This window comes from Centropristis striata, chromosome 4, assembly GCF_030273125.1.
Source record: "Centropristis striata isolate RG_2023a ecotype Rhode Island chromosome 4, C.striata_1.0, whole genome shotgun sequence".
Taxonomy (NCBI): Eukaryota; Metazoa; Chordata; class Actinopteri; order Perciformes; family Serranidae; genus Centropristis; species Centropristis striata.
Window position 1 is genome coordinate 18,422,707 of NC_081520.1, and position 26,651 is coordinate 18,449,357.

The following is a 26,651-nucleotide window of genomic DNA, read 5'->3' on the forward strand; positions in this document are numbered from 1 at the left end:
CATGAATGCTTGTTTTGTCTCGTGTGGTATAAACCCAGTTTAACAGTTTTCAGTACACAACATACACCGCTCAAAAAAATGAAGGGAACGCTTGAATCACTTCAGAAACAGGTGAACAAATGATTCAAGGTGAGAATCTTTACTGATGTACATTGTATAACTTGTTTAGATCAAAATGACATGACAGTGGTCAATGAAACCCCAAACCATTAACCCATTGAGGGTTGGATTTAGTCTGGCTATACCCATGCTGCCTTGCACGCTCGATTTCGTTTGGAACTGCAAGGCGGCATGGTGTCCATGGGCGATTCTTAGCCCTGCTTTTGGTATCCAATCACAGAACGGGGAGGGACAGCGAGACGATGATGCGTACTATTGGACAGACGGAAGCTTGTAGTTTTCTTACGGATCCAACATGGCTGCAGCAGACGCCAAGCTCTCTTTGGATCTAGCTGTAGACAGAGTTCTAGATAGTTTAGAGCCAAAGTTTATTTTAAAAGAGGAACACACTCCTACACTCCTTTAGAAACAGGATTTGGCAAAAGCCTAATCTACCAACTAGCCCCGTTAGCGGTTAAGCTAATGGGGTTTAGAGACCCCGGTCGTTGTGGTTGTGGACTCTTGGGCGACTATCACTCCTAATAATGCTAACCTCTCTGATATGCTCCTTTTTTTTTTGGAAAAATATCTGTCTGAAGAGTGTGCATATGTGGAGTGTCCTTTTTCCTTCATGTATCTTACACAAACGGCAATAATCGTTTGCCGCCATCATGTAAACATCAGTCGTCTTCGGTCTCTCTACATACGTCATCTGGTATAACTGATACGATTGGCTAAGAGCTACGTACAGACGCTATGATAGACTTTCGTAGCGCCCAATAAACGGCTCTGGATGATTGTAAACCTCCTCTACGCAAAAAATTAATAGGTGGTCTTCAGACTATATCTCATTAGTGATATAGTCTGGCGTTAGCCAGGCTAGGTCGGATTCAAAATCTCACCAAAAACCTAAGTAAAAATGACATCACAGGATGTTCCAACTTGCATGAATTTTATCACGGACACTCATAATATGACTCAGTAGTGTTTATGGCCCCTACGTGCCTCGATGCACTCTTGACAACATCTGAGCAGCTCCTGATGAGACAGCAGATGGAGGATCTTCTCCCAGAGCTGGATCAGGGCATCAGTACACTGCAAAAAACATGAAGCTTACCAAGTATTCTCTTCTTATATCTAGCAATGGTATCTTAATTATATTGTTTTGAGTATAATTTACCTACTGACCATAGCTTTATGTGCTTATTTAATTATCTTATTGTTTAAAGACTTTAAAGACAAAAGAGTTTTTAGGATTGACATTGTGAGCTTTTTCATGCTTTTCAATCTATACAACTGTTGAATATGTTTTTACCTAAAATATTGGTTCCAGCTGAGTTTTAGTTGCATGTAGGTTGAATATTTCAAAAGCGTTTTCTACCATCAAAACATGCTCGTTTCAAGTATTTCTGGCCTATTTTAATGTTACTACAGTTGAACTTTTCAAGCAACAATTGCTCAAAATAAGTATATTTGGATTTATTTCAAGACGTCATTGGTTTTTCCAGTGCCTAGATATTTTTACTTATTTAGAGAATTCTTACTAAGAAAAATGTACTTACTGCACTGGCAGATAATTTGACTCGTTTCGAGCATGTATTTGGTTAATTCTAGTTATTTTTATTTATTTATTGTTTTTTGTCAGTTGGTTTTTGCAGTGTGAGCTGCTGGACAGCCTGTGGTGGTACTTGGCGGTGTCGGGTGCACCGATACATATTGTCCCATAGGTGCTCAATTGCATTTAGGCCATCAATGCCTTCACTTTCCAGGAACCGCCTACACACTCCAGGCACATGAGGCTGACATAGTCCTCCACTACTACTAGGAGGAACCAGCACCAGCTAAAGGTCTGACAGCTGCTCTGAGGATTTCATCCTGATACCCGACAGCGGTCAGGGCACCGTATGCTAAGACATGGAGGTCTGTGCTACCCTCCAAGGATATGACTCCCCAGACCATCACTGACCCACCACCAAACCGATCATGCTAGATGATGTTACACACAGCAAAAAAGGTGTGTCTAAAAACCAGATAAAAACACTAAATCTGAGGGAAATGATCTTGCTACATGGACAGATAATTTCACTTGACAAGATTTCTCAAATTAAGATTAAATCTAGAAATAAGCATGTTGAACACTTAAAATAAGAAATTAACTCTTAAAACAAGACAAATTAAAGCTGCCAGCAGCGATGAACTGGCCCGAGCAGAGTGACCTGAATTATTTGTTTCTTACCAAGATAAAAAAAACTTTAGATTTAGAAGTGTTAGATAATTTATCTTGTTTTAAGAGTTAATTTCTTATTTTAAGTGTTCAACATGCTTATTTCTAGATTTAATAATCTTAATTTAAGAAATCTTGTCAAGTGAAATTATTTGTCCATGCAGCAAGATCATTTCCCTCAGATTTACTGTTTTTTCATCTTGTTTTTAGACACACCTTTTTTGCTGTGTATAAGTTGTCACAGCAGAAAAAGTCCTGTTGTCTGGATAAAAGATGGAGGTCGACTTATTTACTCCGGACTGTAAGTTTTGTTTGGTCTGAGGATGATGCAAGATGACAGACCGAGTTTATTCATTTTGATTTAACAAACAAAATGGCCACATAAATACATTTAAGTCAAATAAATGCAATAAAATGAATGCAGTTCAAATATAGTTTTAACTGGTTGATCATGTATCAACTTTATTTAAATACTTTAACTACCTCACCTACAGTGTACAGTTAGAAAACTCCTCCAAAGACAGGATACTGGTCAAATTTACAGAGCAAGAAAAACAAACAAAAACAAACAAGCCATAAAGGAAAGAACAAATCAACAGTGACTCTCACACTTGCTAACAAACAGGCTGTTTTCGTGGCCTGACAGGAGGGAGCAAAAGTGAAGATTTTGTTAGTTTGAATCTTTACACACAAAAACCAAATAAAAAAATAGGTGTTTCTCTTTTTTTCTTCACACTGTTCCAGGCTGCCTGCGTCCCACTGAGGTGAGTGAAAATCACATATTCTTGACATATAAAATGATTCAGTTCAAAAATGTCACGTGAGGAAGTGTATTTACCCAAGTATAAAAAAATAAATTAAAATGATCAACATTTATACACAAGAAGGTCGAAAAAAGCTCCTCGACGGTGACGCCACGTTTAAAGATTTTCAAACAAGCCTGGCGACAAAATCTGGCATAACGGGAACAAGATGAGAAACTGCACTTGAGTTCTCACTTCAACTGTTTATGGTTTTGGGGGCAGAAACAAAGAAAAGGGGGCTCTGGAGAACAGATTTAAACTCTCAGTGTGAATCCAATCCATCTCCAAGTGTGCACTTCTTCAGCTGCAAACCTGAGAGATAAATCCACGTTTGTCCAAAGTTATTTCAACTCACATTAAGATCGGACTTTTGAACGACATGGTTGTCTTCATGCGGAGCGGTAAGAGGGAACACTTGCACAGAGAAATGCAACATTAATGCATTCATTTAATTTTAGGTCCAAGTTCAGTTTATGATTGTCACACTGTCAGCAGCCACTAAAGCTAAAAGCTTATGAACTGATGCGGTGAGGCTGAAATTATTCCACTCCACCACCCACTCTGAGAAAACTTCTGTCCTGTTCTCTCTCCATCCTTAACAAAAGGTAATTAAAACAGAACAACTAAAAGCTAAAGGCTAGGTAATGAATTGAGTGAGTAAATCAAAGCATTCTTTTCTTATGAATCAATGGAGGCTGACTAATTACAGGTTGAATCTTTGAAATTATCCTTTCTGAAGAGAAGAAAACTTTAATGCTCCATATTATGAAAATGTGCCAGTGGAGAGGGGATCGTTTCCATCTCTCACAGCTACAGTAGCTGTCAGAACTCTTCATTTTTCACAGAAAGATAAAACTAAACATGTTTATGTGAAAGTCTGAGCAACAGGACGTTGAAGGGGAAAAACTAAGGGGGGTAGTGGTTAGAGAGGCAGTACTAAAAGATCTCAAGTCACTTCTTGTACCAGCAGAGTTACCCGGTTTAGGTAAGAGCTAAATACCTGAAATGAAACAGTATATGAACAGCTGGAGACATTTAAAACATTAATATACCCCTTAAAGGACTTAAACCAACAGTGCAAAGAAGTAGAAAAATAAATACTAAAAAAAAAAATCTGAATATAGATTTAAATTTAGGTGTTTCTGAAGCAAAAGTGACGTGGTGAGTCATGATGAAACATGTGCTTTTGTTTGACAAGCAACAGGGTTAAAGAGATGTGATATAAAGGGTTAATAATCTGAGCCGTTCATTACATCTAAACACCACAAATCAGCTGAGATGTATCCCGTATTTTTATCTGTTGCCAACATCGACTGTCCAAAAATATAAACAAACGCATCCACTGTTTTAAAGGTGAGGGGAAAAAAATGAGGAACTGAAATAAGGTGGATGATGAAAAAAGATAAAAGGTTAATTAATTCCTTATAAATGTTTTTTTGCTGCTGTCTGAATAACTGTTTTCATCGAGCATCGAGAAGAAGAGAATACATTTATTTATACATCAATAAGTTTGCTTAAAATAGAGCTTTAGAGATTTAACTTTAAACCCTTCCCACAACCCAAAGAGTCTTTTATAGAATCTGAATCTGCAACACTGCGGTGAAGTGTGTGTGTGTTTTTACGTGTGTGTGACGTCAGTTTGTTGACAAGAGTCTGTCTTCTTAACCAGTCTCACAGGCAGCTGCCTCAGTGCGCTTTTCTTTCTCCTCCTCACTGATCTGTTCAGTGTCCAAAACGTTAAAACAAGCCAACGCCAGTTTCTAGGGTCCAACGTTCGGGGGGGGGGGGGGGGGGGGGGGGGGGTCACTGGCAGAAGGGCGAGGCTGTGGGGTCGAAGCCTTTAAAAACGTCTTTTAGCGAGGCGTTGTCCTGCTCCGTGGTCGTCTGCTCCGCCTGCTGCACCGGGCTGTTGCCTCCAAACGGGCTGCCGGTCCCGCCAGGCATGGCCGCCTGCTTTACCACCCCGAATAATGTGGACACTGGCAGGTTGTGGACCCCGGCGGGCCCCTGATCCCCAGCAGCTCCGGGCGCCCCCTGACACCCGGTGGCGGCGGCGGCGGGTCCTATCTGAGCCGTGGAGTTGGGCGAAGGTGCAGGTTTGGGCCGAGGCCGGTTATAGCTGTTGTAGCGATCCGTTCCTTTCTCCTCACTTTTTTCCGGCTCCGGCTGGTCGAGCGCAGACTTCCGGACAAACAGCGGCTCCTTGGACTTGGGTTTAGCAGCGGGGGGGTCGCTGGGTTTGGACTCTGTGCTGGCTGAGTTGGGGGAGTTGTTGGAGCCGCTGCCGGCTCCAGGGCTGCCTGGTTTGTTAGTCCGAGGATCATAAAGACTGATGCTGCTCAGCACGCTGGCGCCCCCTGGTGCCCCGACCCCCCCACCGCGGCCCACTCCCCCTGAGCTGAGCAGCCTCGGGTCATAAGGGGCGATGGTCGGGGGGGAGGGGCTAGATGTTGCTGCTGGAGAGGTAGCGGGCGCCGGAGGAGGCGCGGGGTCCGTCGGCTGCTTCAGAGCCGACTTCTGAGGCTGCAGACGGGGGTCTGAGAGGGTTTTACGGGCCACACGAGGGTCTACGGGCTTCTCTACAGGTGGGGGAGGCATGGAGGGAGGGGGGCCCAGCAGCGACATGGGGGGGACAGGGGGAGGTAAGAGAGGAGGGGAGGGAGTCTGGGACGGGCTGGAGTTGACGGTCTTCAGGATACGAGAGAGAAGTTCAAAATCTGGGAGGGAGGAGGAGGAGGGGGCAGCGGGGTCCAAGGAGGAGGGAGGGGGCTGGAGGGGAGGGGGCTGGGAGTGAGGGGTGGAGGTCTGGAGGGACTGCTGGGTGCGGGACAGACGGGGGTCTATGGAGGAGACAGGGGGGATGCCTGGTGGGAGGGGGAGGAGGTCCTGCTTGGGGAGGGGGAGAGGCAGGAGGTCCTCAGGAGACCAGGTGATGGTTTTGGCGAAGGCCGGCATGTGGAGAACGATATCTTTCTTGATGTGGCTGAACTGCTGCAGCTGGGTCCGGGGGTCTCTCAGAGCCATGCCCATGAGCGGGTCGAGGGGCACCGGCACCGGTTTGTCCCGTAGAACCCGCTCCGTCTCCTCCTCCTCCGTGGCTGGGGTGGTGAGAGGTGGGGGCTTGTAGACCAGAGGAGGCTCTGTTTTGGCAGCAGGAGGCGAGTGGGAGGTGGACGCTGGAGAGACAGAAGCAGCTAGCCGGGCTAGCCTCGGGTCTGCAGGAGGGCCAGAGGACGTCAGAGTGGGCATGGCGTGGATGGACTCTGGTTCTGGAGCACGGGACAGGCGGGGGTCCCGAGCCAAGCGGGGGTCCGCTGGCCGAGACGGAGCGCTGGCGGGAGCGGCCTTCAGGAGCCGAGGGTCGCTGGGGGGGCCGTCGGGTTTCTGGGGAGCCTGGGTTTGTTGACGGAGCGTCTTCAAGATGGAGGTCACACTACCGCCGCCATCCTCATCCTCACTGGAGTACCAGTTCCCTGAGTCGCCTAGGAAAGAAAGATATCTGGGTGTTAATCTGTGGAAACATCTAAGTTTGTGAGGACCTCAACACATGCAGCTACAACAGACACACATCTGGTTACCATGGTTACTATAGTTAACGAAAACTAACCAAATGACCAAAACTAGAATTGAAAAAACATTTTCATTAACTGAAATAAACATAAAAACGAGTTTTTAAAAAAACGATAACTAACTGAAACTGTATTTTGGGGTTACAAAACTAACTATAATTATAATGAAAATGTCCTTCGTTTTCGTCTTTGTCAACTTTTTTCATACGTTAACCTTTTTGGTTGATATGAAATCTATTTCATCTATCTGGTTTTATGACTTAATAAACTTATTGGGGCTGAGATGGATCAGACAAAGGAAATAAAGGAAACATTTATTGTGACCTTATTGAATCTGGCACCCAACAAAAAAACTAAAACTAATAAAAACTAAACTAAAACTAAAGCATTTTCCAAAAATAAAAACAAATTAAAACTAGCAAACTCACTCTAAAAACTAATTAAAAATAACTGAATTTGAAAACAAAAAATCACAATGAAATTAAAACTAAAACTGATGAAAAATCCTGAACTATTGTAACCTTGCTGGTTACTGGAGGGAATCTTTAAAAGCTTCATATTGAGGCCGTGCGAGAAAAACTTGAATGGTTTGACTTTGCCGTTCTACCTTCAGTGTCTCTCGTCTTCTCTGCTCCGCCCTCGGCCATCCTGCGAGCTCTTTCCTCTTCTTCCTGCTGCTTCTGTTGGATCCTCATGAACAGGACACGCTGCGCTGGAGGCAGGAAGTCAGGCACAGAGATCCCTCCTTGGCTGGCCGACGCTCCGTTAGCAGAGCCTTCTTGGCCTCCTGACTGATTACTTACTTTCCCTCTCTCGTCCATACCAGCAAAACCCTGATAGTTGTCACCTGAGAGGGAACAAAGAGTGTCAGTATGGAGGCAGCATTCATTGTGTGCTTGAGGGAACTAAAGTCTAACAATTCTGATTCATCAATGCTGCACAAATTGATTCTGTGAGGGCAACTGAGGGTGCACTGCAAAAAAGGTGCGTCTAAAAACCAGATAAAACAGTAAATCTGAGGGAAATCATCTTGCTGCATGGACAGATAATTTACCTTGACAAGATTTTTTAAATTAAGATTGTTAAATCTAGAAATAAGCATGTTGAACACTTAAAATAAGAAATTAACTCTTAAAGTAACATTTAAAAAAAATTTCAAACACTTCTAAATCATGCAGCTTTAATTGATCTCTTTTGTACATTTTTTGTCTTTTTTGGTCATTTTGTGACCAAAAGAAGATGTAAAAAGACACAAAATTACCAAAAAAAGACAATAAAAGACACAAAAGACGTAAAATGACCAAAAAAGACATAAAAGGACAAAGAAACACCAAAAAAAAACCACTATTGGAATTGACTCTCACCTTCTTGCACCACTCCCTCCATCTGCATGCTGTCCTGCTGGTTGAAGAAGTTATTGAAGAAGTTTCCTCCGCCCCCTGGGGGCCCCGGAGGCATCACTCCTCCATGTGGAGGGCCGTCACCAGGCGCAAACCCTCCCATCATGGGTGGTCCACCGGGGCCCATGTTTGGGGGGCCCTGGTTCATCCCAAGGTTGGGGCCCATGTTCTGCATGTCAGGGGGCATCATGCCAGGGGGAGGGAAGCAGGGCGGAGGGCCACCAGGGGCCACAGGGGCTGCAGTCTGACCCTGGTTACCACTGGGAGTCTGGCCCCTGAGAGAGGAAAGAAGACGTTAGGACTTACAGAGTGCAAGAAAAAATCTGATAAAGAGTAACTTAATTCTGGTTAAGGTGGATCTTATTCTCTTCGTTCACAAGATCAATTGTTGATTTCTGTCCCTTCTGCTCGTACGGAGTTGGGTAAAAGGGCATTTGTTTACTCTGCACCTTATGCTGGAATATGCTACAGAAAGACTGGAAACTAACTGACTTAATTTCTTTGAGCACTTTTAAATCCAAACAGAGTTATTGAGGCCAATTCTACAATATGCACTTGTTTCTCATAACACGTTTAAGATCTGTGTCTTATATATGTAACTGTATTTTGTGTTTGCTGCCTCTTGGCCAGGGCTCCCTTGAAAAAGAGGTTCTTAATCTCAATGGGATATTCCCTGGTTAAATAAAAAAATAAAATTAACATTAAATCCACTTTTTGGAGTTAGTATATCACATGTACAGTCACTTAAATTACACTATCTACCCACCCTGATCCCATTTTGCAGTGTTAATTTTTCCTTTCCCATGTTCTATGATTACTCTTTAAAACTCTCTTTAAATAAACTATCATATTGTAATTTAGATGTTGGTTACATTAAAAAATATAACTTTTGAGTGATGAATAGGAATCTAACGTGAACTGATATCTGTCCTTGTTCTTCAGTCTGTGAAGTTTCTCCATTGGTAATGATTTTAAACTCCTGTAGTCTCAAGTATGAGTTCTTTCCCAGAAACATTTTAACTCCAGGACCAAGCTCAGATTTTATGGCCTTGGAAATGACTCCACAAGCAGTGAATAAATGTTCAGAGACGCCTTTAAACCTCCAGGAAGCATTCATTATTCCAAAGAAAGTATCGGTGGTGTATTCCTTTGTTCTACACTTGATAACATATTTAATTTTTGCTCTCTTCGATAAAATCACCAGCTGCATTACCTACATACAGTGCCTTGCAAAAGTATTCACCCCCCTTGGATGTTTCACCCTTTTGTTGCTTTTCTCTGATCTGAGTTACGAGGAGTGTTCTTTTGTCTTCATGTTGCAATTGTAGCAGGAATAGTGATGGACCAGAGACTGGATCTCCCAGACACATGTTTTTTTATACTACGATCACATGAAACACATCAACTGTACTCAAGTACTCTCTGTTTCACTAACTGTGACACTGCTGCATCAACTAGCTGGAACTCTGTTGAATTAGTTCAGTTACTTTAAAGGGGATGAATTCTTATGCAATTATTTATTTTACAATAAATATTTTTAATTAATTTATACTATTTTGTAAAAAACTTTTTTCACTTTGATATTAAAGAGGGTTTTTTTTTTGCAAATTCTTTTTAAAAAAAGGGCCAAATTATATCGACCATGATTTCATGTGTAAAAGCAACAAAAGGGTGAAACATCCAAAGGGTATTAATACTTTTGCAAGGCAATGTATAAAAACATTCTCTTTAATTCTTAATGTTTGTGTTTTTATTCTTACCTGACGGCTAGTTTCTGAGCGAGCTGTCCTGTTGGCTGGACTTTAATCTCAAACAATGAGGGGATCTTCTTCCCGAGGCCTCCTCCTCCTCCACCACAAGGAGGTGGGGGGCCCATGCAGGGAGGAGGGCCACCTGGATTTGGGGGCCCACCTTGAAAGGGGCTTCCATCCGGGCCATGGACAGGGGGCCCGACACAGGGGTTAGGCCCAGGGACAGGCCCCGGTCCTGGGGGACCTTTGTTAGCAATGGGCACCTGGTTAGGTCCAGAAAGACCCCCAAAGTCTCCCCCTGGAGGCCCGCCAAAGTCCACAGGTCCTGTGTTGACGTCTACAGGGACAGGCCTGGGAGGAGTTGGGAGGAGGCCGACTCCAGGAGGGGGCTTGGGGAGAGGGTTGATCCCCTGCTTCTTCAGCTCCTCCACCTCCTTCTCATCCTCTGCTCCGGCCTCCGCATCTTCCTCCAGCATCTTAAATAAATAAATAGATGTTTAACCCAAATATCTTCTCATGGTATTTATACAGTCTAACCCGGTTTCTGTTAGAGAGCAATTTCACTATTCTATTTAGCCTACCTATCTTTAGGAGTTTTAAAGTGGCTACAAGGTTCGATTTTCCAATAATATTCAAATAGTTTCCAGTGAATATCAATGTTCAATGTGTATGTGCTGGATGGTGTGGAACCTTATGAAAAGTAAGTGTTTTATGGAGTTGCAGACGAATACATACTTCCTACGGGCACTGCACTATTCTGATAAACACGAATGTTGTAAAAGGGACCAAAAAAGACACAATTGACCAAAAGAAAGACACAAAATGACCATAAAAAGATACAAAATGACAAAAAATGACACAAAATGACCAACAAAAGACACAAAATGACCAAAAAAAGACACAAAATGACTAAAAAAGACACAAAGTGCCTAAAATCTAGTCTATTTAGCCTACCTATCTTTAAGAGTTTTAAAGGGCTACAAGGTTCGATTTTCTAATAATATTCAAATAGTTTCAAGCGAATATCAATGTTCAATGTGTATGTGCTGGATGGTGTGGTACCTTATGAAAAGTAAGTGTTTTATGGAGTTGCAGACGAATACATAATTCCTACGGGCACTGCACTATTCTGATAAACACAAATGTTGTAAAAGGGACCAAAAAAAGACACAAATGACCAAAAGAAAGACACAAAATGACCAACACAAGACACAAAATGACCATAAAAAGATACAAAATGACAAAAAAATGACACAAAATGACTAACAAAAGACACAAAATGACCAACAAAAGACACAAAAAGACCATAAAAAGATACCAAATGACAAAAAATTACACAAAATGACCAAAAAAAGACACAAAATGACTAAAAAAAAAAAAAAAAAAAATCTAGTCTACCGTAATTTTGGGACTATAAGCCTGCCTTTTTCCCCATTTTTTGATTCTGCGGCTTATATAACGGTGCGGCTAATCTATGGATTTTTACAGCTAACGGCCACTAGGTTACCTCCTAAATCTATGGATTTTACAGGTTACAGTCCACCAACTTTAACTCTATGGGCTCTATGACCGGTCCGCGAGGAGCGGCGGGCTCCAGCAGGAAAAGCTGGAGGCAGGTTTACGTACCAGATCGGCTCGGGGTCCTTCATATACTTTTAAGCTATTTTTCACTTGTCTGTGTGTATTTGTGTCGAAAGCTACTTAGTTTGTCGGAGTCGCCGTGCCGTATCGTTTTGTGTGACGTAATCAGCGGCAGACGAAGGACCCCGAGCCAATCTGGCAGGGCGCCGGAAAAGAGTGAAACAGGTAGCGTGCAAAAGTAAAAGTGAAACCAAGAGAGGTACGAGAGACAGAACGAGAGCAAGACCGACATTACGAGAGCGAGATAGTTTGTGCAAAGGAAGTTTTCATGCACAAACCCTCATTATGGAAAACAAACGTAGAAATGCATATGATGCAGCTTTTAAGTTAAAGACAGTCAATCTGGCTGTAAAAGAAGCTTCCTCAAGCAGCCATCTCTTTCCCGACAATCCCCTGTGTGCACGAACCCTTACATATGGTCATTAAACATTAAAACACCTGCAGCTTATAGTCCAGTGCGGCTTATATATGTACACATCATTCAATTTAGCTGCTGCGGCTTATACTCCGGTGCGCCTTATAGTGCGGAAAATACGGTATTTAGCCTACCTATCTTTAGGAGTTTTAAAGTGCGCTACAAGGTTCAATTTTCCAATAATGTTCAAATAGTTTCCAGCGAATATCTATATTAAATGTGTATGTGCTGGATGGTGTGGTACCTTATGAAAAGTAAGTGTTTTATGGAGTTGCAGTTGTGTAGTGTGGCATGTAATGTACAAATTCTGTTATTCACATCCATCTGTTTGTGCTGCACGTGAACTTCTTCCCTCCTATATCTGTCTGTATAGATGTCTAACCATGTTGAATGATTAAGTTTCTTTATCTTAAAATAACTATTTGTGTCTCTTTATATATCAATGTACATCCATGTATTACCCAATATACACTTTGTATATTAACACTATTAGAGAGTATTACACCTCATTATACATCCAACCTCATTTGGCCAGAATAGAAAAATCTACTGAATCTCCCACTATATGAATACATACTTCCTACTGGCGCTGCACTAGTATGTATAATACTGATACAAATATTGTTCAAAGTTGACAGAAGGAGAGGGTCCTACCTTGTTGAGCAGGTCCTGGGTGTCATCGTTGAGGGCATCATGGGAGAACATGCATTCGTCTCCATTAACACAGTTCCCCGTGGTGTGGAACAGCTTACAGGGGAACTCACGTAGCATAGAGTCAAGGAGAAACATTCACACAGACAATACACAGGAAACTGAAATTGACTTTTTTGAGGGCCTCATTTGAACTCATTCAATTTCCTTTTTTCAGTTAGGTGGAGTAAGTAGTAATAAGTTCTAATACAGACTCTTTCTGCACAGTAATGAAGGATATCATGCATGTAAGGACAGTGGTCGGCTCGGGCACAAAACCCAGTGATGTAGAACTTGCACAGCTCCTTTTTCTTGGGCAGCTCGATGTCGTGGCTGAAGTTGCAGTGGTCTCCCTGGAGATGGAGAAAGGTCAGAATGAAATCTGAGTGTCAAAGTGGCAAGGTTAGAATAGTTTTGGATTTTTTTATTAGTTTTGGTTTTAATTTCGTTGGGAATTTTTGTTTTCAAATTCAGTTAGTTTTAGTTTTTAGAGTGAGTTTGCTAGTTTTAATTTGTTTTTATTTTTTGAAAATGCTTAGTTTTAGTTTAGTTTTTATTAGTTTTAGTGTTAGTTTTAGTTATTTTGTAACGGGGTATTTGTTGGGTGCCAGATTCAAAGAGGTCATAATACATTTTGCCTTTATCTCCTTTGGTTTATCCATCTTAGCCCAATAAGGTTATTAACTCTTACAGTTCCAGGTGTTTTGTATTTTGGTTGGAGTGTAGACATCCCAGTCTCAGTAAACATATTCACCATGTGTTCCTGCATGTTCACTAACAGAATCCTCTTTCTAATAGAAACACTGGATGATGTATGAAAAAGTTGACAAAGACGAAAAAGTGTAAAATTGACAAATCTTTTTGTTTTCCAGTCCAAACTGACTGTGTGATCTTACCCAGGTGCAGCGTCCCTCGATGTAGTACTTGCAGATGGCCTTTCCTTTCCTGTCCTGGTGCTTCTCATTCTGGTTCCTCCTCCCAGGTCCTGGTCCGTCACCTCCTCCACCTCCATCCTAAAGTGCACAAACACACACAAGGAGAGGGCAGAGTGTCAAGCCATAAGTAAGAAAGAGAAGATTAATTCATTCAAAAACAAGGGGGAAAAGTACAAAAATTTGGTGTATTTTGCTTAAAAATAGCAAAATGATCTGCCAATGGAACAAGAAAATTTGTCTTGTCAAGACTTTCCAAAACAAGTAAAAATATCTAATCTCAATGAACCCACAAATACCTTAGAATTAGTGTATTCTAACTAATAACAAGTGATTTTTTCTTGATTCTAATGAAATACACGTGACCTATTTTCTCAATATGTTGAAAAATATTCTTGAATTAATAATCAGTAAATGCTAGAGCATCATCTTGACATAATGATATGATAGGCATTATATTTCTAGAAACCAGCAAAGTCAGACTAAAAACTAGTCAACTTTTCTTGATACAGCTACAAATAAAAACTGCTGACTAAGAAGAACTGTCTTATCAGACAAAAAATAAGCAGATATCCCCTTGATCTGAGATATTTCATCTTACTTAGATTTCAGCTTTTGCAGTGTATGTTTATTAGACTTGAGGAATAAAATGATGAGGATTGTGTTGTGGGACAAAAGTGTAGCAGCCGTTTGCTACTTTGAATAATGAGCTTCGTTTCAGTTAGACTATCAGGATCCTTTGTGCTGATAACAGAATGAGAGTCTTACCCCGTTATCCATGTCCCCGTTGTTGTCATCATCGTTGCCCATGTCTCCTCTTCCTCTTCCTCGGTTTCGACCTCTTCCTCCTCGGAGCATCCCCCGTCCTCCTTTACCCCTCCCTCGCCCACGGCCTCCTTTACCTCCTGGGGCACAAATTAAAGACAGGGTGAGTGATTAAAGGGGCAGCTTATTCACACCAAGGCTATAATAGTTTTGGATTTTTTAAGAAGTTTTAGCTTTAATTTTGTTGTCAATTTTTGTTTTCAAATTAAGTTCGTTTTAGTTCGTTTTTAGAGTGAGTTTGCTGGTTTGAATTAGTTTTTATTTTTTGGAAAATGCTTAGTTTTAGTTTAGTTTTTATTAGTTTTAGTTTTTTTGTAATGGGGTATTTGTTGGGTGCCTGATTTAAAAAAAGTCACAATAAATGTTCCTTTATTTCCTTTGTCTGATCCATCTCAGCCCCAATAAGTTTAGTAAGTCATAAAACCAGATAGATGAAATAGATTTCATATCAACCAAAAAGGTTTACGTATGAAAAAAGTTGACAAAGACGAAAACGAAGGACATTTTCACTATAATTTTAGTTAGTTTTGTAACCACAAAATACAGTTTCAGTTGGTTATCTTTTTTTAAAAACGTATTTTTATTTCTGGTAACAAAAACGTTTTTCAATTCTCGTTTTCATTCGTTAGTTTTGGTTAACTATAATAACCTTGATTCACACCACATAGGAAACTTTCATATTGCTCACTCTTTCCTTTATAAACCCAAGAAGGCCCAGATGTGTTATAAACCTACTGTTAAACCTGTGTATGATATATAATAAACATATACTGTACATATGACTCAGTCCAGTCAGTACTACAATGAAACTGAGCATTTACACTCCTCACAACATCATGCTTCTTTAGCGCCACCCAGAGGAAATGCAACCAAACTGTAATGTCTATAAAGTAAAGCACATCTGGACCAGCGAGCCGTCTCCGGAGTAAAAAGTTGACTGCCAGTTTATTACAGTAAGACCAATAATGAATTGATGATTGTGTGATGGTGCTTAACTTTAATTTTTGGTGTAATGCTTGGAAGGAAAATATTTGTGTCAGTCTTTGTGGAAAACTATCTGAGGATCAGATCAAGGTTATTATACTTAATGGAAACTAACGAAATAACGAAAACTAGAATTGAAAAACAGTTTCGGAAACTGAAATAAAAACGAAAGTTTTTTTTGAAAACGATAACTTACTGAAACTGTATTGTGTGATTACAAAACTAACTAAAATTATAGTGAAAATGTCCTTCGTCTTCGTCAACTTTTTTCATCCGTAAACCTTTTTGGTTGATATGAAATCTATTTCATCTATCTGGTTTTATGACTTAATAAACTTATTGGGGCTGAGATGGATCAGACAAAGGAAATAAAGGAAACATTTATTGTGACCTTATTGAATCTGGCACCCAACAAATACCCCATTACAAAACAACTACAACTAATAAAAACTAAAGTAAAACTAAGCATTTTCCAAAAAATAAAAACTAATTAAAACTAGCAAACTCACTCTAAAAACTCATTAAAAACTAACTCAAATTGAAAACAAAAATTGAACGAAGTTAAAACTAAAAGCAATGAAAAAAACAAAACTCTTTTACCTGAGGATCAAACTCACCTCGTCCTCTGTCTTTGGACTTCTTGTACTGATTGAGTTCTTTAGAGTAGTCGTCGTAGTCGTCTTCCCCCATGTTGTCATAGTCATCGTCTACATACTGCACACACACATTTAAAGAGTGCATAAGGCTGCAGAGAATCCAGCTTATTTTCCTGAAGTATGCATTATTATTACTACAGTAAATGTGGAATTTATACCTTATTATAAAAGTACATGGCAGCTTGTTTCCTGAACTTTCAAAGAAAGCAAATAAACAATAACTTTGATTCTGAATTCTAAACCTCACCTCCATTTCCAAATCCATCTTATTTTCCTGAATTACACATTATTATTACTACAGTAAATGTGTAATTTATACGTAATTACAAAAGTACATGGCAGCTTGTTTTTAATTCTGAAATCTAAAGCTCACCTCCATTTCCTCTCCGTAGCCGTCTCCATCGTCGTTGTCTCCTCCTCCCATCTTTCCTCCTCCTCCTCCTCCACCTCCTCCACCTCCTCCTCCACCTCGACCTCCTCTTCCTCTGCTCCCTCCTCTCCCCCTCCTCCCTCCCCTCATTCCTCCACGGCCTCTCTGGTTCTTCATGCGACCTTTGCCCCCTGCAGAGACACAGAGACAAAGAGAGAAATGAAACAAGAGTAAGCCACTGACAGTCACTAACTTATCTGTGGAATTTGAATTGATAAGAAACTTTCGGCAAATAATCTTCTTTGTCCGTTCAGAAATGTGCAAATGAAACACAGTAGCAGGTTAAACAGTGAGCTCATGGTGATGAATGTGCTGCAGAGCTTCTGTCACAGTATTTAAAAAGCCTTCTGACTTCCCTGAAGGTCAGTGAAATGTGGAATATTATGCCTAAAAATATGAAATTTTTTATGACTGTAGTTCAGGAAGAGATTAAATCTCAGCTGAGCAAATATTTAACATGCAACAGTTTCAATTCACCAATTTTTAACCCACCTCGCCCCCCGCGGCCCCCCCCTCCCTCCTTGGCCTTGCGGTACTGGTTGAGCTCCTTGGTGAAGTCGTCGTAGTCTTCATCGCCCATTTCCTCCTCTTCCTCGGCCTCAAAGTTGTCCTCTTCAAAGTCATCGTAGCCTCCGTAGCTCTGCTTCTCCATCTTCATGTAGCTGCCCTTCTTGGAGCCCCCGTAGCCCCCATGAGACTAAAGGGGAGAAGGAAATATTCACACACTTGAGTATGGCTACGTTTTTTGATATCATATTGATTATCAAGCCGATGAATCAACTTCTAATTAATACTTTCTATTCAAAGGTTTGTGGAGGAGCGTGGTTCATTTTGTGTTGTGTTTAAAACTCCTTCAAACCTAAGTGATGAGTAACAGCTGTATGTGAAAGAGTTAGAGCAATGTACAGAGCTAAATTGTGGCTTCCTGAATAAAGACAGTACAACAGAAAATGACAAGAGCTGTGTCAACATTGAAAACTTGGGCAACACAACAAATCTGGGAACACTATAAGCAAGACAATGGCGAACAGTTGGTTGCCTTCAGGAAAAAGGTCTAGGGTACCAAACTGCAAGTTAAATAGATATAAACTGTCCTTTATACCTATCTCCATTACATTATTAAATAGTGCAAGATATATTGTGTGTGAGTGTGTGTATGTGTGTGAGTGAGAGATTCATAAAGCTATTGTGCAATAAAAACGATGGTAAAGGGAAGTGCAATAGAATAATCAGTGTGATATAGTTAATGGTGTTGTATGGGTATATGTGCAATAGGAAGAGTCTGTGCAATAGTGCAAATGAAGAGTGTGACCAAGAACTGAGCTAAGAGGAAAAAAGGCCCTTAAACTAGCTCGCTAGCGTTGTTGTTACAATCAAAAAATACTTGATTGAGACGAATTAATCCAGACTGAAGTTAGTGTGTTGGTTCTTTAGACTTACAGCAGGGGGATACTGTGGTTCTCTAGACTTACAGCAGGGGGATACTGTGGTTCTAATGTGGTTCTCTAGACTTACAGCAGGGGGATACTGTGGTTCTAATGTGGTTCTCTAGACTTACAGCGGGGGATACTGTGGTTCTACTGTGGTTCTCTAGACTTACAGCAGGAGGATACTGTGGTTCTCTAGACTTACAGCGGGGGGATACTGTGGTTCTACTGTGGTTCTCTAGACTTACAGCAGGAGGATACTGTGGTTCTACTGTGGTTCTTTAGACTTACAGCGGGAGGATACTGTGGTTCTACTGTGGTTCTCTAGACTTACAGCGGGGGGATACTGTGGTTCTAATGTGGTTCTCTAGACTTACAGCGGGAGGATACTGTGGTTCTACTGTGGTTCTCTAGACTTACAGCGGGAGGATACTGTGGTTCTACTGTGGTTCTCTAGACTTACAGCAGGAGGATACTGTGGTTCTCTAGACTTACAGCAGGAGGATACTGTGGTTCTCTAGACTTACAGCAGGAGGATACTGTGGTTCTCTAGACTTACAGCGGGGGGATACTGTGGTTCTACTGTGGTTCTCTAGACTTACAGCGGGAGGATACTGTGGTTCTACTGTGGTTCTCTAGACTTACAGCGGGGGGATACTGTGGTTCTACTGTGGTTCTCTAGACTTACAGCGGGAGGATACTGTGGTTCTACTGTGGTTCTCTAGACTTACAGCGGGGGGATACTGTGGTTCTACTGTGGTTCTCTAGACTTACAGCAGGAGGATACTGGGGGCTGTACTCTCTGTACTTCCTCTTCTCGCTGGGACTGTAGTCAGAGTCGTCACTGAATCCAGAGTTGTCGTCATCAGACGATGCGTGGCGCTGAGAGAAAATGAAATAAATCAGAGATAACGAGGTGGTGACAGACAGACACGGTGCATTTTTTTATGCAAGTAAAATTATTATAATCTTACTTTGTGTTTGGATTTGCGTTTCTTCTTGGACCTCCTCTTCTCCCTCTCTCGCTCCCTCTCTTTCTTCCTCTTCCTCTTGCGGCGGTGGGATCTCTCTTCGTCCGACTCGCTGCTGGCGTGGCGCTCCTTACTCCTCCGAGGTCTCTCCACGACCCCTTCTCCTCCTGCTTCACCTCCTCCGCCTGCTTCATCTCCTCCTCCACCTCCTCCTCCTGCTGCTGCTGCAGCTGACGTACCTCCACCAACCTCCTCTTCCTCCACTTCTCCTCCATCATCTTCTAGCTCGCCCTCCTCCAGCTCTCCATCCTCTGGCCTGTTTATTAGAAGAACGCACAAGGAGGGAAATTAAAATTATCACTTTCTCCTCCTGGGCCGTGGCTCAGACTGAAGCTTTGGGACCTTCATTTAAAAATGACAAGTACAGAAAACGATTTAAAATAGAAAACGAAGATTTGTTGCAGATGAAAAACCAGTACAGAGGCTCGCCACATTTGACTTTAAGTCTTAGTTGAGTTATTTCCATTTCTGGGAGTTAAACCAGGTTTTACCAAACTTAAAAAAAAGCTTAGTATTTAACAGCTGACTGAGACCCTGAGGCATTATTACACAGCAGTTAGGTTGTAAATATCGTAAAGGTTCATTTGAAGAGAAAAAAACAAACGTTTAACCGTTAAATTTGCACCAATTTGGACTTATTTGAATGTGATATTCTTACCCTAAATAGTACTAAAATGCATCTGTATTCATCTGGATTTATAATCTTTAAAAGATTCCTAACACTGCTGTTATCATGTCGGGGGGATAAAATGCAAGATTGTGTTTTTGTTAGTGCCTGTGACTCCGACAGCTATATTTACTCAGCGTTTGTTGACTTTTGCCGCCTGTTTAAAACTAAACTAATGAAACATGTTGCCACAGAAATCACGACTTCAAAAAGTGCAAATAAAAACACCCAGATATTAAAATGGTATGAACATTTCAGATTGATTATAGTGACCAAAATTAATCAGCATTATTACGGAAATGTTAAAATGTGTGGAAGCGCACACACATGCAAAAGGTCAAAGGTCCTGAAGTGTGCACGGACGGCTGAGGGGATCCCAGTCCTGCTGCAGGACTTGAAGGACAGACAAGACTAAGATGACTCATGTGCTGTTACTGTGGACCATGAGATGCTAATTGACATGGATCACATGCAGGCCTGTTCCTGCAGAGACTGGTGGCTGTGGGGGAGTTGAGGGGCGTGGAGGGGGGGGGGGGGGGGGGGGACACATGTGAAGGGAACAGCAATGAAAAAGGTTCAGTTTAAATTGCATAAAGCTAGAAAATCCAGTTTGGAAAAATATTATAAGCTGCCATTAATCTAAATTGCAAAAGCATGCTACCACACTGCAAAAAAGGTGTCTAAAAACAAGATAAAAACACTAAATCTGAGGGAAATGATCTTGCTGCATGGACAGATAATTTCACTTGACAAGATTAAAACGCTTAAAATAAGTAATTAACTCTTTAAATAAGATTTAAAAATTTCAAACACTTCTAAGTCATGCAGCTTTAATGTATCTCTTTTGTACATTTTTTGTCCTTTTTTGTCATTTTGTGACCAAAAGAAGATGTAAAAAGACAGAAAATGACCAATAAAAGACCAAAAGAAGACTCAATAAAAAACGCAATAAAAACTAAAAGACAAAAAGATTTCTTAAATTAAGAAGGAAATTAACTCTTAAAACAAGAAAAATTAAAGCTGCAAGCAGCGATGAACTGGCCCGAGCAGAGTGACCTGATGATTATGTTTCTTACCAAGATAAAAAAAACTTTTGATTTAGAAGTGTTAGATAATTTATCTTGTTTTGAGAGTTAATTTCTTATTTTAAGCGTTCAACATGATTATTTCTAGATTTAATAATCTTAATTTAAGAGATCTTGTCAAGTGAAATTATCTGTCCATGCAGCAAGATCATTTCCCTCAGATTTAGTGTTTTTATCTGGTTTTTAGACACAGTGCATTAATATTAGCATGTACCGAGTCCTCCTTCCCTACCAGACATAATTTTCTAAGAAGAGGTGCCAGTTTTATCTCAGCACTAAATCACAATAAACTACTGACCAGACATATTCTTGATAAGGTTAGACTGACCGTTGTTTATGGAGCAGCCTGTAAAAAGATCAGGTTTCTATAAAAATTAGACTAAGTGAGACACTCCCTATCTGAGGTTCAGGCTCTCCTATAAAGGCCCAAAGTAGACTGACAAGGTCTTTGTGCAGCCGGCTGGGCCTGAGAGATATCAGAGGATTCACTGACGCTACTGCTGCATAACAATATTCGACTTCTTATATTCTACTACTTAGAATATCTAGTCAAATACTGCTCTCCACCACATCCGCAGAATACCATTTCCATCTAAAAAGGATGCATTATCAGCCTTAATAATCTGTGCTTCAACTCTGTCATGATCGTCTGCAGAGCAACACAAACGTACAGTTATCAAGCTAATCGTTAGTTCATTTCAACCGAAGAACAAAACAAATTCAAGAAAAACAGCTTTGTATTTCCTGACAGACATAAAATCATCCTAGCAGTCCAGTTAACTGAAGAAAATATGTATATAGTAGATACTATGGAAACCAAAAATACAGGCAAGTTTACTAAGTCACCTAATAACTTTGCCTGCAGAAAATCCAGATTTTTTTAAAGAAAGTAACAGGATTTATGCAGCAAATATATCCAGATTATTTAGTTAACCTATTTTTGTTTTTCATTAGACAGCAGGTACAAACACTGAAGTTGTGCCACACACACACACTCCAGTTACCTGCTGTTTGTTAAAGAACACAATCTAAAACAAACAAAACCTGTCTCTTCATATTTAATTTCCTAATAAATAAATAAACAAAGGCCAGAATGAATACCAAAATGTAAACTACATGCTTTCACTTAAAACATTTCCTGAGTTAGTCATTTACTCCAAAGTAGCTCCAAATATATGAAAACAAACAGATTGTGCAGTTTTCAGCCAATATTGGCTAAATAAAAAACGTCAGTATCAAACTGTGATTTTTTTCTCTGAATAGTGTTGAAACAATTTCTCAACTTTTTATCTCCTGGCCTGAAATAGTCAAACAGGTTGTTTGGCAGCTTCCAGCTCTGAATCCAGACGCCATAAAACTCAGCAGTATGACCTCAACAGACAAGTCTTGCTCCACCTCATTCTTGGCTCGTGCTATTAACACATTTAATCAAAAATCTGTCCGGCACACCAATCTGTCACAATGGAGGCCTCTCTATCACAGCACAGGGAGTTTCACTGTATTATTGAAGCAGGTTTTTATGAATAGGGAGTGGCTGGGATGCCTACAGGCCTCTGTGGCCTGCCCAGACACTACACACACACACTACACACATATCACCTGCTGTCAACAATGTGCCAGTGTGAGGAAAAAAACTTACAATGCAAACAAACTATAGATATCTCTATGGTCAGCCAAGAAAAACAGGCCTGATAAACTTACGTCTACATGTGCAAATTTAGATTCAACAGACATGTGAAAGGAAAAACTTAACATTTATTTTCTTACTAGAATAGATACACAAGTATGAACTAAGTGCAGTTAAATGCAGGTCTGCCACCCATGTCATATATGCCAAACAAGTTTCTGTAGCTGATAATAACTGTGAACATGCCCTACCAGCAGACAAGTGTGAGAAGTTCTCAAAGTTTAACAGAGCACATGATTAATTTCCATTAAGGACGACTGAATCAAAAGGTTTTTACCATGCATTATGGTACATTATTAGCTGAGTGGATGAGTCCAGAACTAATGCTATAAGCAAAGGGCCAGGATTAAAATGGGGAATACTTACTGTGACACGTTTTCTTCACATTTTTGCACTCAAAACCATTGAAAAAGTTATCCCCTAACCTTTTAGGGACACTAGTGGGGTCTGTGGGACGTGGAAATGGGGCCAACTGAACATATTTAACCAACTGGGGACTGTGGAAAAAGGGAACTTTGTGTTTGACTTGAAACACTTCTGGGATGCTTTGCAGACGTTTTACACATTTTTGGGGACTTTTGTGGATGTTTGGGACGAGTCAGTGTGGACACGACTGTGAATAAAAGTGATATGTTAATATGACAAATATTAATGACAGCAGGCAGCACAAACGCATATTAAAAGCTCACCAGCTAATACAACATGCTACACAACTGATTTTTTAAAAGACAGCGTGAATTTTAGAGTTGACGGGAATAAATCCTAATAATAATTTAAGGACAATCGGGCGCTAAAATAAGCTTTTTTACAAGTGTAATTAAACCTCTGAAGTCCAGGAATTTTGGTTCAAATTTGTCAACTTCCAAGCATTAATTTCTGTCGCTGTTTAGCATCTTTCAGTCTGTCCTTACATCACATGCATGGCTCCCTTTTCTCCATGCAAACTTGGCTATCAGTCAGATTTTTCATTTTATTTTAATTAAAGTACAAAGTATAAAGCTGCCAGGAACCCAAAATACAAACAAAAGACATGGGTGCCTGTGGAAATGTACTTTTTTTTACCATTTAAAAACAGCGGAAAAAGTAATAAATTATAAAACTACAAGACAGTCTATTTGCATGTAAATTAAAATAGTAATAGTTTTCATTGTAGAAGGAAAATTCACATTTTAAAAATGCTCTAGAAGCATAAATGGCACACTGTATGAAAGTTCTTATGATGCACTAACTGGCTTCCTCAGCTTGTCTACATATCATATATAAAGAAAGTTATTACTGTAAATAAAACATGTATTTTCTATAAATAGATGGACTCCAGAGGTGATAAGACGACTACTCAAGTACTATTTCGTCACACTGTTAAATTAATCGCCAGAGTTGTTTTTTGTCTAAATTGGGGTTTTTTGCCTAAATAATCTCCTCATTACCACCTATGGTAAAATCAGCTACATCCTCAGTTGATCAGATCATGTGATTTTACCCCTTTAAGATAATGGCCTATGTCAAGTGTGTGACCTAAGCAGATTTATTATGCCTAAGTCAAAATAAAGTGTGACTTAGGTCATTTTTTGAACATGCCTTTGTGACTTAAGCAAGATATGGTAACACTTTATTTTGAAGGTGTCTACATAAGAGTGACATGAGCGTGTCATAAACATGACATGGGATGTGTCATGAACATTAATGACACTTTGAAGTAACATTAATGCTCATGATACTTGTCATGCCATGTTTCTGACAGGCTTGTGTCACTCTTATGTAGACACCTTCAAAATAAAGTGTTACCATACCTTGCTTAAGTCACAAAGGCAAGTTCAAAAAATTGCCTAAGTCATTTATTTCTCTTAAGTTACATCATTTACACACAGTGTTATTACTAAGCCAATAGCCATCCTTTGTTACATCCTTTTTGAGTTAAATTATCAATAAATGTCATATGTTACACTTTTGGTGAAGTTTTTTGTGTTTCCTGCAAAACTTGAAAAAATAAGTTAGGCGATTATTTTAACAGGGTGACGATTTAAAAGTGCGTAGATCTAATTGTCTCGCTTTGGCAGTACGTTAACACCAATTTAATGGACTATAAAAATATAATAGCCCATACTGATCGATAAACATTTATTAAATAGTAGCTAACGTTGTGTTAATTTCAAGGATGCAGCATATAAAAACGCCTCTCTCTATATCCGTCATGCCGTATTCGCTGGTAAAGGTTAGCCGAGAAGCTAATGTTGCTAAGTAATACAGGCCCATCGTTAGTTAGACAGTCGATTGGATTTTTTTTTTAACCTGCGGCATTTCTGTTAAGAGTTATTATCACCACACACAATTAATTGACTTTAAATAGTTAAGGAGAGGTTTTAGACAATGGGCAAGTCATTAACGGATTCTTTATAACCGTTGAATTGTCTTAGAATGGCGGTGAAAGTTTGATTAATCAACCGTCATTTTTCTCCAGACCAGTAAATGGCTCGAGTCGGTTGACCGTTGGTTGTCATAGTAACGTGATAAAATACAGGGTTGGTTGTTATAGTAACATGATAAAATACCGGGAATAGCGGTTATATTAACGGTTATAATCCCAGGTTGGTATGTGGCCTCCCAGTTGGCGAGTGTCGAGTCAACATGGCGGTTCTTTACCTCTGTACTCGTTTTCCAGAAAAGGCGAGTTTAATCCCTTTGACAGAAAAAGAAAAAGAGAAAGAAACCCCCGGGCTTTTTTCTGTGTAAAAGCACAGGACAAATAAATAATGTCATTTAAATATGATTGTAGAATTACTCGACCTTTCGTCAGTCAGGAGACTGTTGTGTTCGTGGTTGGTAGGTGGGGAGTTTGGATGGACAGTCATGCTTTCCACAGCCATTTTCCTCTAGCTACATTGAGGTGCAAAAAAATTACAACTCGACACTGGAATCTACTGGCTTATGCGTCACTTCACTAGGATCTACTTGGTTTTTGGTTTTAGGAAGAGTTTCAGTTCATAGTAGCTGCAATTCTCCACCACAGTTGTAAGAGAAATAGGATGAAATTGAGTCCTGACGTTCTCCGTCCTACAGTAGCGATGTGAAATGACGACTGATCAACTTAAAATGGCCGACTGTCTTCTCCGAAAAGAAAAGGGCGGGCTTCTCCGAGAGTGACGTCATGACGAATAACGTTCTGACGGAAATTACCGAATGGGGAATATAGTGGGTAAAATAAGCTCCCGAGTTTGACTTGCAGGTGCACCCTGCAGAGCAAAAAGTGATTCCTGAATATTTATATTTTATTTGGGAATCTACCTTTACATGCATTTTAAGTTTATATTGTCATCTTATCTTCATATACCTATCATTACTTATTAACTCACTGTTTACATCTCAGAATACATATACATGTAGTATTTATTCTAAAATGCAGGGGTTGAATTTCCCATTGTGGGACTAATAAGGGGATCTTAATTTTAATTTTTAACTTACTATGCATCTATGTTTCCTGCATTCTTGTTTACATTAAAGCTTTGCTGTGTGACCATTATTTAAAGGTAGATCAAACAAAACTTATTTTGCAACCATGTTGGTACTAAATAAACTGAAAAATTAAAGATTTTAGCCCCCTTTTACTTTGGGGTCTTCAGTAAACATGAACCTGTTTTAGCTAAAAAAATGTTTGCAGTTTCAGTAATGGTTTGGGAACTTTCTAGGGAAGGAAAAATATTAAATGATCTCAATAAAAAAATAATTTACAGAGTAAGCAGGTGTGTAATAGTTGCATGGTGAGTGATTGCAATAAATGAACAATCACATGTATCTCAAAGGCCGAGGTGGGCCATCTCTGCCTTGATGGACTGAATTTATGTAAAATAGCTCGGGACTCTACCGCAACTGCTTATTCACCTGTCTGTGCTAGATTAAGCATCTGGGGACCAAGGTTATAATACTTTTGGATTTTTCATTAGTTTTAGTTTTGATTTCGTTGTCAGCTTTTGTTTTCAAATTCAGTTAGTTTTAATGAGTTTTTAGAGTGTGTTTGCTAATTTTAATTCGTTTTAATTTTTTGGAAAATGCTTAGTTTTAGATTTTTTAGGGGGTATTTGTTGGGTGCCAGGTCAATAAGGTCAAATAAGGTCACAATAAATGTTTCCTTTTTTTCCTTTGTCTGATACATCTCAGTCCCAATAAGTTTATTAAGTCATAAAACCAGATAGATGAAATAGATTTCATATAAACCAAAAAGGTTTATGTATGAAAAAAGTTGACAAAGACAAAAACGAAGGACATTTTCACCATAATTTTAGTTAGTTTTTAAAAAACTCTATTTCTATAAAACTTTATTTCAGCTAACAAAAATGTTTT

The 26,651-nt window shown here is 40.0% G+C and overlaps 1 protein-coding gene across 1 annotated transcript; it reads right to left on the reverse strand.

Annotated features, from left to right (window-relative positions):
- Nucleotides 1-2,755: 2,755 nt before the first annotated feature.
- zc3h4 (zinc finger CCCH-type containing 4) lies at nucleotides 2,756-25,454 on the reverse strand. The gene is made up of 14 exons (XM_059330970.1): nucleotides 25,101-25,454; nucleotides 18,821-19,133; nucleotides 18,621-18,728; nucleotides 16,912-17,116; nucleotides 16,363-16,550; nucleotides 15,951-16,047; nucleotides 14,293-14,429; nucleotides 13,489-13,605; nucleotides 12,834-12,945; nucleotides 12,557-12,666; nucleotides 9,856-10,322; nucleotides 8,060-8,370; nucleotides 7,303-7,542; nucleotides 2,756-6,608 (listed from the first exon to the last, which is right to left on the reverse strand). Exons 1-14 carry the CDS (start codon nucleotides 25,178-25,180, stop codon nucleotides 4,930-4,932), a joined length of 4,164 nt encoding a protein of 1,387 aa, XP_059186953.1. The 5' UTR covers nucleotides 25,181-25,454; the 3' UTR covers nucleotides 2,756-4,929.
- Between the last annotated feature and the right edge of the window lie 1,197 nt (nucleotides 25,455-26,651).